The sequence below is a fragment of the Dermacentor albipictus genome, chromosome 1 (assembly GCF_038994185.2).
Source record: "Dermacentor albipictus isolate Rhodes 1998 colony chromosome 1, USDA_Dalb.pri_finalv2, whole genome shotgun sequence".
Lineage (NCBI taxonomy): Eukaryota > Metazoa > Arthropoda > Arachnida > Ixodida > Ixodidae > Dermacentor > Dermacentor albipictus.
Window position 1 is genome coordinate 438715006 of NC_091821.1, and position 20136 is coordinate 438735141.

Genomic DNA, 20136 nt, shown 5'->3' on the forward strand with positions numbered 1-20136 from the left:
GTGTGGCCAATATCCACCCAAAAGGGTGCAACGGTTTTTAGAGGGTATTCCAGTGACTGCTTAGAAATCAAGCATAGATAACGTTAGACTGGCGTTGCACAATGTTTGAGCAATCGAGGGGAGATACCATCCGCGCCAACTGCATCGGTTTCATCTAATTGTTCTATCAACTTTTTTGTTTAATACCCTCTACGCTGACTTCTACTGGCGCGACGAGTGATGCATTCCTAACAGAAAACGATATCGCTTCGGACTGCGTTGGGGGAAATACGGAGTGGAACAATTTATTTAGGTACGTTGCCTTAACATTTTTCGTCTGCTAAAAACTTGATAATTATATGCGATTTCGGTTATACCTAAATAATTCCAACCACATCCCTTTAGACACACCACCCCTTATTTATATCTTTCATCTGACCTTGAGTGTCACTTGAGTTCTTGCTCAACTCTGCTGCCAAGCTTTTCTGCCTCACAAATCTTGCATCGATGAATTTAATTTGTTCGTAATAGCAGCTTGGAAGTCCTGGCTTCTTTTCAGCAGGCCGTCTGCATCACGAAGGCCAGCATTTAGATCAATATCTCTGAAAATGTAATAAAGTGCAGGATCAAACACACTAGTGTGATAAGAACGCTCTACACTCTATACTCTTAGAAAAATTTACACCCTTTGGGGCGTATCTTGTCCCACAACAATAATCGTCATCCGTGTTGCCCGCGTTTCCTATCTTTAACGCTGCGAGCCCGGCACTTTCCAGTCACGAATGGCATGCGCGTTATCAGTGTGACGCAGCATTCTCGACAGGAAAGTAGCGAGCACCGAGTTTTCAGGAAAGGAAACGCAAGCAGGGCAGATGACGATTATTGTTGTGGGACAGATATACACCCCAAAGGGTGCAACCGTTTTAAGAGTGTAAGAAAAGTTTACGCCATTTGGAGTGTATATTTGCCACACAGCCATAATCGTCATCTGTCTTGTCCGCATTTCCTTTCTTTAACGCGCATGCCGTTCGTTACTGGGAAGTATCGGGCTCGCAGCGTTAACGAAAGGAAATGCGGACAAGACAGACGACGTTTATTGTTGTGTGGCAAGATACGACCCAAAGGGTGTAATATTGTTTTAGGGTGTGAAATAAACAATTACTTTTGCACACCCGCGGACATGCCCTTTCGGGACGATGAACACACGCACGTGCCAAAATCGGGGAAGCCTGCAACGCTAATGGGTCTTTATGTATCAGCAGTGGAAAATAATTGAAAGTCGGGAGAGTTGGTACGGGTTCATCATTAACTACAGCGTCGCGACAGAAAGACAATATACACGAACGACGTTTCACTCTTGCTTTCTCACTTTGTTGACCCGCCGTCGTTGCTCAATGGCTTTGGCGTTGCGCTGGTAAGCCCGAGGTCGCGGGATCAAGTCCCGGCCGCGGCAGCCGCGTTTTGATGGAGGCAAAATGCAGAAAAACGCCCCCGTGCCGTGAATTGGGTGCACGTTAAAGAACCCCAGCTGGATTCCTTAACGCCAGTCCGCCTACTGTGGCGTGCATCATAAAGAGATGGTGGTTATGGCTTCGAATTTTTCCTCACTTCCTCGTATTCCTAATGTATAAGTGCGCATGTAGAGAGAGAGATGGGATGGAGTAGCTTGCAGGAATGTTTGCATAACACGTCTAGCTTGAGCCCGGGAGGCGTTTTGCAACGTGAAATCTACGCATGCGTATCATTGTTTGCCTCTTGTTTGTTTCTTCAAACGAATGCAGTTGAGAGCCGCGCTCTGTGTGTTCACTTCGTTCCAACTTCGACTTCAACTTTATTAATTCTTCTAGTATACACTAGAAACGTCCTCCTGGGCCCAAGAGGACGTCCTTTGCCATTTGTCGTTCTGTCCTTGTCCTTTGTTTTTCTGTCGCGCTGTAGTTAATAATGAATCGGCAATGGAAAATGTTACCAGCTTCCACAAGTAGCAAGAGCGTTAGCTGCATTGCCGCCAAGCGTGCCGGCTTCACATGGCACTGTGGAAAAGTGACGTAGCCATGCAGCCTTGCTTGTCTTCACGTGATCTCCTGCGAACAGAGCACATCGGAACTACACAGATGACGTTTTCTGCTTGAACACCCGCCGTGGTTGCTCAGTGGCTATGGTGTTAGGCTGTGGAGCGCGAGGTCGCGGGATCGAATCCCGGCCACACGGCGGCCGCATTTCGATGGGGGCGAAAACACCCGTGTACTTAGATTTGGGTGCACGTTAAAGAACCCCAGGGGGTCGAAATTTCCAGAGTCCTCCACTACGGCGTGCCTCATAGTCAGAAACTGGTTTTGGCACGTAAAACCCCATAATTTATTTTTCCTATTGAACGATTCATGTGAATGCCGGTGGTCCGTCGAAGTCGCTGATTACTGACAATTGTCTGTTGGTACCAGATGTATCTGACACTGGCCGAGGAGCACAGTGTCGCAGCTTCGACCCTGCTAGGAGCAGACGGATCTGACTAGACGATTTCAGATAATGATTAATCATGGTAATTATGTAACGATTGACGATTGATTGATGTGTCTATCTCTAGCTCGTTTTTGAACTTTGAGTGTTCGCGCGAACTCAAAGTTCAAGAACGAGCTAGAGATAGTCATTTATCACTGCATTGCAATAAATACGACTGCAAGCCGTCTTTTAAAGATGTGATCTACCTGTCAAAATATCACGATGACCGCGCACATCTTATTTCCGAAGCTTCCCACATCCATGTTAGCGGCGAAGCATGTGTAAGCCTTCCCTCTATTTCTCTTCTTCCGAAGGAGATTGCCTTCCTATCGCATTAACTGCATTTTTCTTCCCTGCACATGCTGAATTCTGTTGATTCTGTGCTTTCAGATAGCGGCGGAGTATATCTATGTTGAGTGAAAGAATGAAGGCACTTGGTTGTTATTAAGCGCTGTTGTCTGTGTCCCTCTCCTCGTCCTGTTGTTTAGCGCTGTTTTACTGCTCGTACATATGTTCCAGTTGCATGTCGGATTTTTTTTTATTGCGCAGAACAAGAGGTGCGCTTAGTAGTACTACTTTGTCAGTCAGCCCTTCCCTCCTCCTCCCTCCCCCTCTACCTCATACAGGGTTATGTTACGTCCGTTTGCTGATACTTTCATCATTGATTTCTTTCAGTATCTTTTTGTGTATTCTAGACGGTTACATATAGCGAACGTGGTCAAAGAAGAGAAGAAGAATATAATTTATTGATAGGAAAGACAGAGAGGTCGACCTGAGCTAGTGCGCTCTAGTCTGCTACTCTGCACTGGGGAAGAGGGAAGGGGAGTGAAAGTATTGGGATGGATGATGATGATAAGAGAAGTGGTGAGTGCTTATGTACATGAGACAGTTGCCTCGCTACAGCCGCTCGTCGAGCTTGGTGTCCTGCAGGAACTTCAACAATAGTTTTGTTGCACGCATAGAAATTGCAGTGTCAGGCCATGGGCCGAGGATAGCTTCCTCCGACAGTAGTTGTCTGCCAGCGCTGGCTAGGAAACTGTCCAACGTCCTTCGCTCCAGCATACATGCTGGGCAGTCGCACAGTACGTGTTGCAGTGTTTCGGGCATCTGGCAGTGTACACAATCAGGGCTGTTCGATTGGCCGATGAGGTGTGCGTAGCGACGGATGAAAGCAACGCCGAGCCGAATCCTGTGTAGCAATGATGTTTTGCTCCGTGTAAGCTTCGGGGGCAAACAGAATTTACCGTCTGGGTCGATCATACGTAGACGTCTGTGGATGTTATCAGAGTGGGCTCTGTAAGCCTTCGTAAGGTCCTGCATGAGTGCCTTGATCATGGAGTTGGTGTCAGGTCGCGAGTAGGCAATCCGTACTTCATCAGAGGAAGAGGAGGTCGATCTTGCTTCACTGTCAGCGAGTTCATTACCAAAAACACCACAATGGCTAGGCACCCATTGAAAGGTGATCACGTGGCCACTTAACTCGGCACTGTGATAAAGTTCGACGATTTCCAGCACGAGCAGATAGTATGACCCTTTGTTTAAAAAGTATTTTAGCGCCTGTAGCACTGATTTGGCATCGCACAATATTGTCCATTTATGGGGTGTCTGCGTTCTCATAAAACGGACAGCCTCCCGTATTCCCGCAAGTTCCGCAGCCGTAGATGTCGATTTGTGGTCTAATCGAAATCGTTGAGTAATTCCAAGTTGTGGGATGACAAATGCGGCCGTTGTGGCAGATGGCGTGACCGAACCATCGGTATATACTTGTACAGTCCCAATATATAAAGTAAATATATGGGACAGGGTGAGCTGCTTCAAGCCAATGGAGGCAACGTGAGATTTCTTTCTAATTCCGGGTATCTGAAGCCTGACTAGTGGTATTGGCAATGTCCATGGAGGTGTCGCGGGGATGTCGGGTGCCTGGAATCTGGCAGGTACAATGCTTGCGTGACATGCAATAGCTTTAGAAAAAGCACAGTCAAGGTTGATGCTTGGAAGCGTTGACAGTGGATGGTGTGAGTGTCTGGTTAGCAGGCGAAGATAGGTTCGCACAGGTTCACAAGACCTGTATATGTCGATAGGACAAGCCCGTGCTTCCGCTATTGTGCCCTTAGTTGACGTGCAGCGTGGCAAGCCAAGACATTTCCGTAGTGCTTGAGCCTGAAGGCTCTCCAGCGTGCGTATACAAGATGACCCCATGTTAGATAACACAGGCATGCTGTAGCGTATGTAGCCGACAAAAAGTGCCTGGTACACTTGGAGCAAACTTCGCTCAGAGGGGCCCCATCTCAGTCCTGATATTACACGAAGAACGTGTATGAAGTTGGTCAGTTTAGCCCTAAGCGCAGTAACATGTTTGGTCCAAGAAAGATTGCGGTCTATTATCACGCCAAGAAATCCGTGGTGGGTGACTAAAGGGAGCGCCGTACGTCGACAACGATTGGATAATTTGACATCGATTTGCGCGTAAATGCCATGACTGCACACTTAGTTGCTGAGAGTTGCAGGCCTCTACGGCGCAAGTACTTCGCCGTTATGGTAACCACACGTTGAAGCCTTGCACGCACTTGTGGACGTGTGGCCCCAGATGACCAAATACAAATATCATCCGCGTACGTACTGATACGTGCTGTTTCAGGTAGCTCGTCTGCAAGGCCCACCAGTATCATATTGAACAATATTGGGCTAAGGACACCACCCTGCGGAACACCCCTGCGAACTTCATGTCTATCAGTCTCGCCATCCGAAGTGGACATGAAAATGGTGCGGCCACTGAGGTAACTCTGCAGCCATGCATATATCCGGCCACCAACACCAATATCCTCAAGCGCCTGAAGAATCGAATGGTGGAAGACGTTGTCGTAGGCACTTTTGATGTCCAGAAATATTGCGCATACCAGACGACGGCGTCTCTTTTCCTGTTGAACAGAAGATACTAGGTCGATCACACCGTCAATGGATGATCGGCCTCTTCTGAATCCATTGATGAAATCAGGAAGTCCACCACTTTTCTCGAGTAGCCATTCCAGTCTGCTCAGTACCATCCGCTCCATCACTTTACCGACACAGCTTGCCAAGGCTATTATTGGCCGATAATGTGAGAGATCATGCGGGCATTTCCCAGGTTTTAGCAAAGCCACAAGACGACTGCACTTCCAGTGATTAGGCACTGTTGCTGTGTCCCACGTAGAGTTGTAGAGCACCAGGAGAATTTCTCGAGCTTCTACTCCAAGATGACAAATCGCGGAGTATGTAATTCCGTCTGGTCCTGGACAAGTTGATCGGCGGGAAGAAGATATCGCAGCGTCGAGCTCGTGCATAGTGAAAGGCGAGTCCAGACGGTGATCACTAGATGACGGGAAAGTCAGTCGTGAATGGGTTGGTATATCGTTCGAGGAGCTCACGAGTAATTTGCAAAAGTCATCGGCGACCTCAACTTCACGCCGGCCTTGCCGTATGGCCACAGCGCTGGTCAAAGAAAAAAAAGCCGTTACTTGATGCCCTGAAAAAAAAAAAGATTCTTGGTCCCGTTCTTAGTACCCACAGGAACGCAGCAACAATGTCGTTAACAAACGCAAGAACAAAACAGATGGACACTATTCTAGAGTACATTATATACACTGAGGCAATAATAATAATAATAATAATAATAATAATAATAATAATAATAATAATAATAATAATAATAATAATAATAATAATAATAATAATAATAATAATAATAATAATAATAATAAACATACCACCATCATACGGCGCGAATTCTGGAAGAGCGAAATATCGAGCAAATACTGGGAAAAACGGCGACGCACTCGCTTTTCAAGCAACCTATTGCTAGGCGACGTGATGCGTGCGAAGGACGAGGGTGTCAATGTTTCTATGTTACATTCCTGCGTCTGTGGGACGCGCGCGCGTGCTTTCGATTTATTAACGGATATTACTGCAATGTGCGATGGGGGATGCACGAGCCACCTGAAATCGCTAGTCGCCGTACGTGCGAGCGAAGTAGGTTGACCAATTCCTGATCTGAGTTTTAAAACTGGTGTACAGTTACAATTTTTACAATTTTACTAGTGCTTTAGCCAAAATATGTCCTTATACTTGAAGCATTGTTAAGCATGCGCAAATTCTAATTGGGGTTTGCAAATCCAGTTCGCGGAGGCATGGTTGCTCGGAACATCCTTTTTTGCTGCGCTTGGATTGTTTACTGTAGTAATAAAGAAAAGAAAAACGTGAGTGGCCGGGTGAGTGGAGGATTACCACCAATCGGGTGCATAATCCTTTTCTTTTGTTACCCGTCGTGGTTGCTCAGTGGCTATGGTGATGGGCTGCTGAGCACGAGGTCGCGGGATCGAATCCCGGCCACGGCGGCCGCATTTTGATTGGGGTCGAAATGCGAAAACACCCGTCTACTTAGATTCAGGTGCACGTTAAAGAACCCCAGGAGGTCGAAATCTCCGGAGTCTTCCACTATGGTGTGCCTCATAATCAGAAAGTGGTTTTGGCACGTGAAACCCCACAATTGTTTTTTCTTTTGTTGTTTTTATTTCTTTTTTGATTAAAGAGGCCTGAAACGATGCGAGATAGGAACGCGCCTACCGCAAAGTGCCCATGTACGAAGCAAATAGTATTCCACGCATTCAAAACGCGTATGATCCGCAGTGGTGGGTCGGCGCGCAATGAAAGCGCGGCTTTTCCCGTCGCGAAACGCAGGAAGTGCTGCGGCACAACTACTCGGCGACGCTGACGCGGGTGCCGTTCTTCGCGCAAGCGGAGCCGGACTTCACGAACGCGATCGCGGAGCGACTCAACGCCGAGTACTACCAGCCGCGCGACGTGATCGCCCGACGCGGCACCATGGGTACGAAGGTGTACTTCGTGCGGTCTGGTGTCGCCAACGCCCTCAGCGAGGAGGGAAAGCTGCTCGACACCTACACCACGGGAGGCTACTTCGGCCGTGAGATATTTTATCCGTACACACGTCGTGCGTTAGCCGAGTTGCGTGCCCTGGCACGATGTTTCTATGAGAAGCATCCATGGGCTTGAAGGCGTGTAGATGGTCTTGTGCAGGTGACCCTGCGCGCAGTGCTCATTGTATCCTTCAAAAAAAAAAAAGTGGACTAAATACATGGATGGCTGTCGCCGCTTACTAGCACAGAAGGAAGTATTGCCTGTCCAGCTACTGTTTACGATATATCGCGTAGTACCTACACACTAAGAAAGATTGAGCCCTTAAGGGCGTTTTCTCGCCTCTATAACTCACTTTCTTACGCCCATAGAAAAGGGTGTATAGCGAACTAATATACAGCTAGTTGAGAGGGTGACTTTTTTCTTTAAGTGCACCCTGTGTCCCAGTGGGCGTTTTGTCAAAGTACACCTACGTCTTATTTTTGCCAACCATAACTTTCTTTATATCACCATCCTAGTCTTTCGGACGCCCGCGGTATAGTAATCCCAAAGCGTTTTCTGAGATGGTTAAAAATATTAGCACAGCCTGGATTCGAACTGTAGACATACGAATTGCGAGTCGGAAATGCTATTCCTCGGCCACTCTACCGGTGCAAATACTGTGCCTAATACAGCACTTTAAAAGTACAGTAGCGCCCTTTGGCTGCTGTGATAGGCGGACGCCACGCTCTTAATGCTTCAGTTTATCTATAAATGCGACCCAAGGTGAAGCAATCTAAGCGCAGCTACCAGTGAGATGCGAAAAGGCAGGGAGGCGAGAACGGGACAAAGTAAATGTGACTTTCCATTTTGCAACTGGCACGTGCCACCTCAACAGTAAATTCTGTGTTCCTAGCGCTAGCACACTGCTCCGCATGTACTTGCGCATTTTCATTATAACCTATACTGCATGAAACGGCGCTAGACATAAATATAGCACCGGCCCTGATGCTAGACTAGAAAGAACATGCACCTTAAGGAGTATGATTGGCTGAGTCACTATCATATGCTGATAACTGACAGCTGATCTATAAAACAACGTCAAGATCAAAAAACATAAACGAAGCCAGTGGTCAAAAAAACGAAAGGTAAGGATAGGAAATAAAAGAAAAAATAGCTCCGTCTTTCCACTTCACCATGCACCGGAAGTGCTATGCACACGAAGGAACAGGGTGACATCCACAGCCGACTGTGACCACATCACGTACTCGAACAGCAGGTTCGCGCAAACCTCTGGAAAATACATACTTATGGCTTTTTAGTTGCTTGAAATGTAGTACGGTCCCAGCACTCTTCAATTCTGCAAGGTGTATGTTTCGCACAAAACACCCTTTCGGCACCCTGAGATTATTGAAAGGGCGCAGTAAGGATGTTCTGCTAGGGAATGCAGTCATTTTCGAAATTTTGAGAGAAAGTAAGGGTGCAAGAAGGGTGTTTGGACATCCAATCTAACCCCGAAAATGCGATTATCCTTACAGTATAGCTGGACAGTCCATTGAAACCCGCTTCTTGGCTAGTTAAGCGGAGGCGGCGCGTCCATGTATTCAGTGCACATTCTCGAAGAAATTCTTAAGTGATTACGAAAAGCGGCACAACAGACATGATAACCCGTTCTCTTTTTCTTGAGGGGGGGGGGGGGAGGGAGCGGGAGGAAGGGGGGATATCAAACTCGGTACATTATTTCTCTCGTTTCCCTTGAACCTCTGTGTCGCGGTTTCATTCATTGAGACGCACCCACATAGCCGGCTGTGTTCGCATGAGAAGAAGAAATGAACTAGAAATTTTTTTTTCATGACTGTGGCTGTGAGACGCGTATATATATAGATGCCGTGTACGTCTTTATGCCTTTTTTTTTAGGATAAACGACGGGTATCTCTCTCGAGATGATGCCTGTGTGTTACCTTTTAGCCGCTCTTTCCTGACAAACCTGTCTTTTGTGGGAGTCATTAAGAGACTTGCCGCGTTGCTTACAACTACTCACTAGACTCATTCGTATTCAGTCGCGGTCAGGCTCGGCCGTGCCCCAGTGCTCCATTTCGTATACACAACGGGCAACGATACGAAGTCTTCCCTCACCCCCAACACTCGCGACGAAGAAGTCGCGTCGCGTCACGTATGAAAGGTCTCTGTAATTCGATGTGGCATGAAATCTCGTGCTTTCGTGTCGCAAAGAATATGACGCAATTTATTACATAGAAGGTGCTTCCAATTTAGAGCCTATTTACCATCGAGCGAAGGGAGCGACAAGTTTCGGTCTCCAACCAGCGGCAACTCTTGCGATATATATATATATATATATATATAGCGACGAGAACACATAGTACTTCGCATACTGGAAGTGCGAAGAGGCACAAATAATACGTGTTTCGACGTAAGCTTGTACCGACGAGTTGCCGTTATAACATATCAAGTAGTTATGTTCCGTGGATAGTGTCGCAGATCAGAAACAACCGCGCCGCAAAATGCGCGAAGGGAGATTTCTATGGCCGCACTAACTTGCCTACAGAGTAAAAAAATTTGCCCCTACGACCCTATAACCTGAAGGGGTAGGTCGAATCATTGAACCGGACAAATGTTCTCTTCCTGGCGGCGTTCTTTGGCGAGTAAACATGACTGCACAAAAACAGATGCCATGTAAACTACATGAAAGAAGCTTTGCTAGCCGTCGCTGTATAGCTCTCGTGCTAGTTATTTTGGTGTGCACTAGGTGGCCAGCATTCGGTACACAGTTTCAACTACAGCTTCTCTCATTGCAGCTGCAGATTGAGCTGGCGTTCATGTATACGGTAAACCTTGTTTACGCCCTTAAGGGCAAGGTGTTGGCCATGGGACAAAGCATCACTCTAAGCTTAAAGGGACACTAAAGTGAAAAATCATTTCTTCTGCATCAGCAAATTACCGTTCTACAACACCAAAAACACCACTCTTACAACGATAAAACGTTTGGTAAGCCAGAAAAAGCGCAAGAATGAAATACGGTTGGCGACGCCTGCTTAAGTTCGCGCACCTGGGGGCTGTGACGTCTTGGATTTTGATGGCATTTTCTAGGGCCTACTAATTATATATAGCGGTACAGATTGACTACATTGTGTGCTAAAGGAACTAAATATTAAACATGGCAAGTTTTGGGAACCTTTATTCAGCAAACGCGGCCCATATGCGAAAACATGCTTTGGAATCCCTGACGTCCCGCTGACGTACCGGCGCTGCGATTTCGGCGCGAAATTCAAACACTGATACTTGGACCTTCATTTCTTCATCCAATAACCAAACAATCTTTTTGAAATGACTGCCTGCTGGGTTCTCAAACAACGCTTCATTAGTCTAAACTGATTTATTGTTTGGCTTTAGTGTCCCTTTAAAGGTGCAAAAGTTCTTATTTTGAAGCTTCGGCAGCGCTGCTGATAGGTAACAAACTGGTGCTGTCTGCTGGCGGAAATGCGTCCTGCAGCATACGCGCGACTCAGTCGCATATCCGATTTTCCGAGCAATATTTGCTACTGTATATCGCGCAGAATCGTCCCTGATGGGCGCCAAGGTTCGCCAGGACAACGTCGTCGCCGCGGATCACTGCAACGTTCTCACGCTGCTGGCGACCGACTTCCACGAGGTGATGGGACGCTTCCCGTCGGTGCGGGGCATCTTCCAGACGCTGCTGTTCGAGATGAACTCGCAAGAGCACGCGGAGCGGCGTCGGCGTCAGTTGCTGCGCAGGTACATGGCGTTGTTCTAGGTAGTATATATATATATATATATATATATATATATATATATATATATATATATATATATATATATATATATATATATATATATATATATATATATATATATATATATATATATATATACGGGCAGAATGCATTGACGGGCTATTAGTGTGTATTCATGCAGTAAGCTTTAGCGCAAGAAGGACGGCACGAGAAGGAGACGGGTGTCACGCCGACGTGGCCTGTCGCCTCACTCGGCAGAGGGAACACTCGGGCGCAAGGAGTTTTGATGTGAAAGCGTCAAATGGCCCATTTAGCGAAAAAGCTGGCGGCGTAAGTAGCAGCGAAACGGCACCTAGGGGGCGATCTTGTACGCGTTCCAAAATAGAACGGAGGCAGTCCGTTCCACCGAGCCGCACACGATTGGTCAATTTGAACCGTGACGATCGCCATGACGTCAATTCTGACGTGATATCTGCTCTCAATCTTTCCGTGCCGTCTGCTATCGGACGAACGCAACGGAACGGACTGCCTATATCGTGACATAAAGAACGGACCGCCTCCGTTCGAGTTTGGAACGCGTACAAGATCGCACCCCTAACTTCCCATTGGCTGCGACGCCTCGTCACGAGCGTGCCGTCATGCTGGCCCGCGCTCGCTTGCTCGGGCCTGCACCTACACACCTGCACTGCACCTACACCTGCACCTACACCTGCACCTACTACACCTGCACCTACACCTACACCTGCACCTACCAGCACCTACACTGGCTCCGCAACAGCGTAGGTGCTGCGTGACGAGAAAGGGCATCGCCGCGACGCCACGTCACATTCGCTCTCGCTCTCGGACGCCTCTGGTAGCCGCGCGTTCCTCAACCTCGCGAGCTCTCGCCTGCGTTCTAACTGCCCCTTGGCCACACAGGCAGATCGAAACGCGTCAAGCGTCTCAACCCGCTTGCTAGCCCGCAAGGAGTTCATAAGGCCAAGGACCGCTCAGCGGCGTTCAATTGGAAATTAATGCTTTCGCATTCACAACACTTAAGAAGGGTTTAGGTGTCCTCGGATTTTTTTTTTGTCAAAAGGATTGAAACAAGCTTGTCTGGAGAAAGCTTGCTCCGATTCTTTTGATAAAAAAAATTGAAACAAGCTTTCTTCAACACAAGAAGGGACGTCTGCGGGACGACTGCCTTTCTGCTGTACGTTGTTCAGGAACGAGCACTTTTGCGAAAAGGGAAATCACCTCGCACTCTGCCGATGGCTGATGGCTCGGAAAATTGGCACACATTCGGTCGCGCAAAAAAAAAAGAAAAAAAAGAAGGAGAGAGCCTTGCGGCCCCATGTCGCCAATTTCGCAATAGGCCGATCACCTTTAAAGCGTCTCGAACTCCTGTAGTTGCCGAGCACCAGGGCTGGGTCACGCTTGTACCTATTTTACCGGTAGGTACCTGGCTTCTGTTCGTTTTCCTTACGTTTCGTTCAAATGTTATTTTCGCGCTGCTCGCTTCAAATATATGAGTAGGGAGCATGGAATTCACCGCAAAGGAAGTACTACAAGCAATAGTCAACATTAACGCACATTCGACGTTATGTTGCGAAAGCTTACAAGAGCGGAACCCCTACAACGATCTCGAAAAACTGAATGCATGGACCCAACATGCTGTCAACGAATATTTTGAAGGCGCGATCGAGAGTTCTCAGCCAACTGAACAGAACAGAACAAAGTCACTGGTTGTGCGTCCACTATGTTCGACATGACATATTCGCTGACGTGACCCACGAATGGTGCCTGGTTGGCGTGGACGTCGACGTGGTGCCTCACCGAGCCTTGAGCTCAGGCTTGGCGTAGGTGACGCCAGATAAGAGCAACGCGCCAAATCCTTTGTCGACATTTGCTGTGACGCAGCGCCTTCGGCTATCTGTTTCCTTGTCAATGAAGACACAGGGTAAGCCGTTACTGTTAGCTGACACATTAAATAAATAAATAAATAAATAAATAAATAAATAAATAAATAAATAAATAAATAAATAAATAAATAAATAAATAAATGCCGGTACACAAGTGAACTCAGAAATACGTGCCTCATCACAGTAATAAGAGTTCATGGAGTACAGTTTCCAAAAATTAACAGTTCTTGCAGGAATGGCTGAGGGGCTAACTAGCTTTTCTGCTAATATACGTTTTAACGGTTGTACCAACGCTACAGAACTACCACTCTCCGTGTAGTCATTAGTGCTAAATCTTATCGCCTGTAGACACTTATAAATTAATATTCGATGCTTTACGATGTCGAATTTTTGAAGCGAAGTGCGAATAAAATAGCGATATCTTATCCAATTCTAACTCATTTAGATGGGCTAATTAGCTTTCCTGGTAATATGGTTTAACAAAGAACGATTGTACCAGCGTTACAGTTACCGCTCTCCGTGCAGTAATTGTCGTCTGTGCCAGTTTACAAATTAATATTCGATGTTTCAAGATTTCGAATTCTTAAATCAAATGCGAATAAAATAGCGAAATCTTGTCCAACAAGAACTCATTTGGCACTCTTCCATTCGCAGGCCATCGTCGGTGCTCATCCTACCTGAACTGCGTCGCATGGGCGCCATCACGCCTTCTACGGAAACCGACGAAAGCACTCGCTCCGCGCACAGCATCATTGACGTGGACGCAAAGTACGCCCGTCCCACTGTCGCGTAGTGCAGCTCGCTTAAGGGACAAACGGGACAAAGCGCATCCTCCTCCGTAGTACTGTAGGGAATCGGGGAAGGCAGGTTTCGATCGTGAGGCAAAGGTCTCCACGCACCGTACGCGAAGCTCACGTATTCGCACAACGGTTGAACGAACGCCCAGAAGGAAAATTTCCTTCCCTCTGAACGATCGGAACGCTATAGTTTCCTCTAAAGGTGTGCTCCAATTTTGTCCACGACCGGAGAGAACCTACGCAGACATCTAAGACAGCTTTGAGCCCGAGTAATACAACGCTTCTGGAACTTTCTGGAAGCGTGCGACGTGACGCCAACCTGCGTTGAAATGAAAGAGCTAAGAAAAGCATTCATTATCTTTGTATGTTAGCTATTTGCGTGCGCGCACCTATGAGAAACGCAATGTAGCTTATGTTAAGGTAAAGTGGGACTACGTTTTCTTTTTCTTGTGCGCAGGCGACCTTACCGCCGATTCCAAACCTTGTGCTCAGTTGCCATCTTGTTTGGATAACAAAGTATTCCGCATCGTTTTTTGACTTTGGCGTTGTCTTTGGCGGCGTCGTCAGAAGTGGAAAGAGACTTAAGATAGCCGCTGTGCGCCTAGCCGTCTACTTTGCCGTCTACGTCGAGTATTGGAACACAACTTTGTGCATCTAGAGAAGTAAAATTTCTTTGAAATTCCGGCCAATAAAGACAGATACCACGTTGCAAGTAAAGCCACAAGAACGTCTCGCATCACAAGCCCGAAGATCGGGCATATCCATGCACTAGCTGTCATATTAATGGAAGCGGAACTGTCGCAGCAGCCAGAGTCATTTCGAGGAATCCTAGTGGGAAGCTTTGTCGCTTCCTTTCCGCTCCCGTTTAGGTCATCCTTTTAACTTCCGGTGTCAAGCCCAACTTACGCCGCCTCGCTTTCTGGTCCGAGTGGAAGTGACGTCATCTGCTTTCTGCTACTGCTGCGTAAGCCAAGAGCACACGAAGTTTCTTGCAACAGTTAATAGAGACCTTTAGCGTGTCCGGTATTCGGGCAAGCGCGGGCGGTTTCCCGGTTTAGCGGGGGCGTCAAGGTGAGCGGCCCGATCGGTGGCGCCAGCTGGTGGCGCAAAGCTCAACCACACAAACACAGAGCTAATTACTGTATTCTGCTTAGCTGCTGGGGTAAATTTTCGACAGTGGCGTAATCGTGTTCACAATTACGCCGCTGCCAAAAATTTGCACGAGTGGCGAAGCAGGATATGGTGAGTTACTGCAGTTTTAGCTATGCGTTTGTCTGGTTGAGCTCTACAACACCAGGCGGCTTCACCGCTCACGTTTACGCCCCGACCATCCGGTAATCCGCCCAAACCGCTCCCGTTTACCGGAATAGCGTACAAGCTAAAAGTCTCTAATGTATAGGGAACGGCGCCTTGTGTCGACGGGAGCTGCAAGCGTGGTCGTTCAGTTAGCGTGGAAATGATGGTTAGCACATGGATTCGCCTAAACTTCGTCCTTGTGGCTTCGAATGGCTTTGTGACTTAGCAAACTGATAATTTGGAACGAAAACGTTGCGTTAGGAATGCAACTGTTCTCAACGATTACGCGTCTTATTGACTTCTGCGTTTAGAAAAATAGGATTGCTACGAAATTGCAGCCAATTAGGGCAGTTGAAGCGCAGTAAACGAGGACAGAAAGACGAAGGTCAGACAGATCCGTGGGCTGACCATTACCTCATGGTACGGGAGTGATGGCAGCGGCCAGAGTTTCCTTTTGTAATTCTATTACGAATCTCTATGGAAGTACCGGCGTGAAAAAAAAAATCAGTGAAAACAGAAATTCAGGAAGCGGAAAGCGCGCAAGCAAAACTACCGGAAGCTGACATCCAGGAAGCAGGGCACTGGACAGGTGTCCGCGACGAACCAGGGAAGAGTAGCGCACATCAGGCTTTGATGCTTCATGGTTAGACCCTCCCTATACAGTGATCTGGGTTTACAAGAAGCTGGCATACGAGCTTTAAGTAAAACAAACATGGCTCAAATTCATTGGAGTGGAAAGAAGAAGCCACGCAAATGGTGGAAAAAGCAGATAAAGCAATCTATAGAAAAGCGTGAACAGGGACCTTGGGGTCATAGCGAAGCCAGAACGTTGGGTCTACACGAAGAGGTACTGCTTAGGTGGAACAATTAAGTAGCGGGAAAATAAAAGGGTGGAAAGTGAATTACGAGGACGAATCAACTTTATTTGTGGACAGCAGATTTGAGACCTAGGCCTCTCTACCTAGATGACGGCCTCGAGCCCTAGGGCCCTGGCGGCATCTTCGGCCTGCTGGACTGCCTTACGTTGGTCTTGCCGTGCGCAGCTGGGCAACGCGGTCTCCCACCGCTCTCTGGTATTGTGTATTTTATTCTGTGTGGGTGTCTGAGGACAAGCCCAAGGCATATGTTGTAGGACCACCCTTTCTTGACAGAATCTACATCTGTCCGTTTAAAGGTTCGGGTAGTAGCGGTGGTAGGCCACCGGGTTCGGATATGTATCTGTTTGTAAGAGGCGCCATGTCGTCGCTTGCCGTCTACTTAGCGAGGATTTAATTAGTACAACAAATAATTAGATGTACAATTGAACACTGAGAACATTGCATTAACAGATAATCATGACAAAAGAGATAAGGCAAACAAAAAAGATTCGGAGACTATGTAATAGATCTAGGAGCATGAAATAAACTTTCAGGAACTGCATGCGGGGGGAAGGCAATAACGTCTTCGAGAAAGACTACATGGTGCGGTGTGTCATCTACGTTATTCGGAAATTCAGAATTTCGGAATTCCAGGAACCTTTATGTTTGGTTAAGACAATAACGTCTTCGCAAAAGACGACCTGGTGCGATGGATCATCGACGTTATTCGGGAAAACTTCGATAAGAAAGTAAGTTCAAACAACTCCAGCACAAAGAGCACAACATCTAACGTAAGAACTTTAAATGAAAAAGAAAGCTGGAAATTTCCCTAATAACGCAATAGCAGGACCCGGTGAAATCCCAGTTGAGGTGATCAAAGAGCTTAGTCCAAAGAGCAAGACACAGCTTACTATGGTCATCGAGCATCTGATTAAATCGAAGGAAATTGTGATTGGGTGGCGTGAAGGCAAGATGAACTTTATCTATAAAGGCAAAGCTGATAAGAATACGAGGAGCTCGTACACTCTTACAGTAAGGTTGGTGATACATAGAATGACTAATAAAGGCACAGAATTAGGGTTGTCGAAACTGGTGGAGAAAAATAATGTATTGGGGAAACTACAGAATGAATTCACACCAGGCAGATGCTTAGAGGATCAATGCACTACAATTTCAATAGCTCAGAATAGACCTGTATGAGTAGCATTTCTAGATATTAAGGGAACTTACGACAACGTAGACAGTGAATTGCTGTGGGATATTCTCAAACACGAGGGCACTAGATGACAATTTTCTGGAGCTGCTCAGGGACGTGTACAGTGACAACTGAGTATAAATAGTATAGGAAGGCTGGGAGTGCACAGAACTAGCGAAAATTCACCGTGTACTGAAGCAAGGACGTCCACTGTCTCGATTTCTGTTCACGCTTTATGTTAAGGACATAGAGAGTGACTGGAAAGCAGTTAAGACTTGATCTATCTCACATTCGTAATGGGCAAAAGGTGCAACAGAAGGCCCTCGGGCTGATGTATGCGGACTACAGTATGCTACTAACGGACAACGCGCAAGGTATTTACAGAGGCTTAATTTCGAATGTTTGTGGCAGGGAAGTGACAAATTCAGGTCTTAAGTTTAACACCGAGAAGTCGGGAATTACGACCTTTAAAGAAGAGCCGAGTAATGACGTGGTATTAATTCAACAGCGCCATACAAATAGCGAATCAATATAAATTCCCGGGTGTTTGCATTAACGAAGGAAAAGTCTACTCAAACATCGACCAAGATAATCTGAGCATTGAGGCGAAGTGGAATGCAGCTATAATGAAACATAGAACACTATTGGGCCGCAATAAATATGGCGGGGGGAAATATGGAAATTTGGAAAGTGATGGTGCGAGCGCTAAAATTCACAAATCCCGTTCTGTGCTTCAAACCAGAGATCTTGTAAGAATTGGAAGTTAACGAAAGGTCGGTCGACCGATTGGAATTAGGAACCCGTTAATACCAAAAGGGAGGCACTACAGGTTGACACGGGTCTCTTGTAAAGTCAGAGAAGCGAAGAGTAAAATTAGCTTTGAAGACTCAGGAACATGGATGAAAAGAAATGGGTGGTTAAAGTGCACAAATATCTGCACCTTAGAAGCGTGAACACAGAACGGACGAAGCTGCCAAGAAAGTTACGTAAATGGCTATTGAAAGTGTAAATACACAACCCGGCGTCAGAAAAAAAAAATTGAAAGACAGAGAGGGTTAATTGCGTGCAAAGGATGGAAAGAAAGAAATTCACGAAGAATTACAAATACTGTGAGAAACAAATCAAGAAAGTATGTGCGATAACACAATGGGCAGTGCCTTGCCATTTGACATATACTCGCAAGAGGACTAGGCATGCGCCTGCTGCTGCAAAAGTCCGGACACGACTCCGCGCATCGTGTTGTGAAGTGTCTGTTTGTTGCCGCCCCGTTTCCATGCGGAGGTCACTACTACTACTACTACTACTACTACTACTACTACTACTACTACTACTACTACTACTACTACTACTACTACTATACTAGTCATCACGATCATCATCATCTAAAGTCCCCGCTACTTGCGTGAACTAAATTATGGCGTTGATTTGTGAAAAAAAAAAAAAAGTGTCGGTGCCTGGATACCACGGTGGCACGTGGCTCCAGTACCTTCCGCGCCGTCTGCTGACAACCTTTCTCCAGTCCACGTGCCTGCAGGTGGAGAGCAGCTGCAAATAGCGTGACGGATTATGAAGGATGATAATGGTTGGTAAGCTCTAGCTTCGGATGGCGAGTCCACTTTGTGCAGTGTGAACCCTTTCCTCTCTGACAAGGCTCCAGGGTCGCGATCGACGAGCTGTGGTACGACCGAGTGTCGCAAAAACCCAGGCAGACAGGGAGCATCAATCTTGCGAAAGTTGAGTAACAACGGCTTTATTACGACTTCCGGCTCGATCCTGGCACGGATGTCCAGAGCAGCACTGTATGCGCTGTCAGCTACAGTGACTTATAATTCATTGGTCACTACTTGCCGGACTTTTGCCGTTGCTCCTGAGGAAAAGGACCTAGCAAATTAGGCAGCTTATATACCTGCGATATTTCAAATGCGCGTGGAGACACCAACACCGGCACGGTATTGTGACGTCAGGTGTCTCCGATTTATTTTTTTGTATTTTGGCCGTTGTGGTACAGTAATACCTCTCGACACTTGCTGACTGTAGCATCTAGCTCCTTTAGAATAGCACGTATTCCATATTTGCCGGTCCCGCGGGAAGCTAAAGGTTTCTGGCTCGAACCTCCTCTCACGTGAAGAGTGCCGTTTTCTGGTACTGTATAAGGGGTACTAGTCAAATGCAGGTCAAATAATTTTTCTTTTTAGTGTCCCTACAAAGGAGGATTGTATTTTTTTAACTGGATGCGGAGTTTGAGTGCGACCGATCGCGTGGCTTTTTCGTCCAGGACCAAGTCACCCATGTCCCCGGGCAGCGGCTGTACCGCTGTCCCGAATACCAGCCGCACGCCGAGCATGGGCCTGCGGTCGCCTCCATTGGAGGAGACCGACGACAGTCCGTCGGCCGTCGACTCGGGGCGCGAGAACCTCGACCCGGGAGGCGGGGGTCGGCGCGACGGCAGCGACGCCGGTGGCAGGGGTTCGCAATGCAAGCAGTCCTGATGACGTTCGCAGGAGACTCGCGAAACGGACGCGATGGCAACGAATGTGGCGGCCTTCGTTCGCATGCGCTAAGAGTTTTGTGGTGCAGCCTCGTATTAAAATACCGGATCGCTTCGACCGTTTGCACACCACCGATGCCGGAAGGCACTGTAATGCCTCAATTCCATGTAACCGTTGTTGCGGTGGACGGCGTTGGTGGTGATGGGGAGGGTGACTTTAAGGTCGTTGGCACGTACCCACTCGCCGTAATTATTTGGCCGAGTGTCGGGCAGATTTTACGTATGTGTTAAGTGAATACGTTTAGATATCCATGGTTTTGATAAATTAAAACAAGTAGAAAACGAACAGAACGCAGAATAAATAAATAAATATATATATATATATATATATATATATATATATATATATATATATATATATATGAAGTGAGGCAGTGAGGGAAGTTTGAAATGAATAATGCGAT

General features: G+C 47.0%; 1 protein-coding gene across 1 annotated transcript in view; it reads left to right on the forward strand.

Moving 5' to 3' along the window:
• The window catches only part of LOC135905121 (potassium/sodium hyperpolarization-activated cyclic nucleotide-gated channel 1-like), a 111637-nt gene extending 91732 nt beyond the window's left edge, over positions 1-19905 (forward strand). The window contains exons 9-12 of the mRNA XM_070532325.1: positions 7192-7435; positions 10941-11139; positions 13694-13807; positions 19460-19905. Coding sequence (XP_070388426.1) covers positions 7192-7435; positions 10941-11139; positions 13694-13807; positions 19460-19673 — 771 coding nt within the window. The 3' untranslated portion in view covers positions 19674-19905. The remainder of the gene's footprint in view (positions 1-7191; positions 7436-10940; positions 11140-13693; positions 13808-19459) is intronic.
• Positions 19906-20136: the final 231 nt, after the last annotated feature.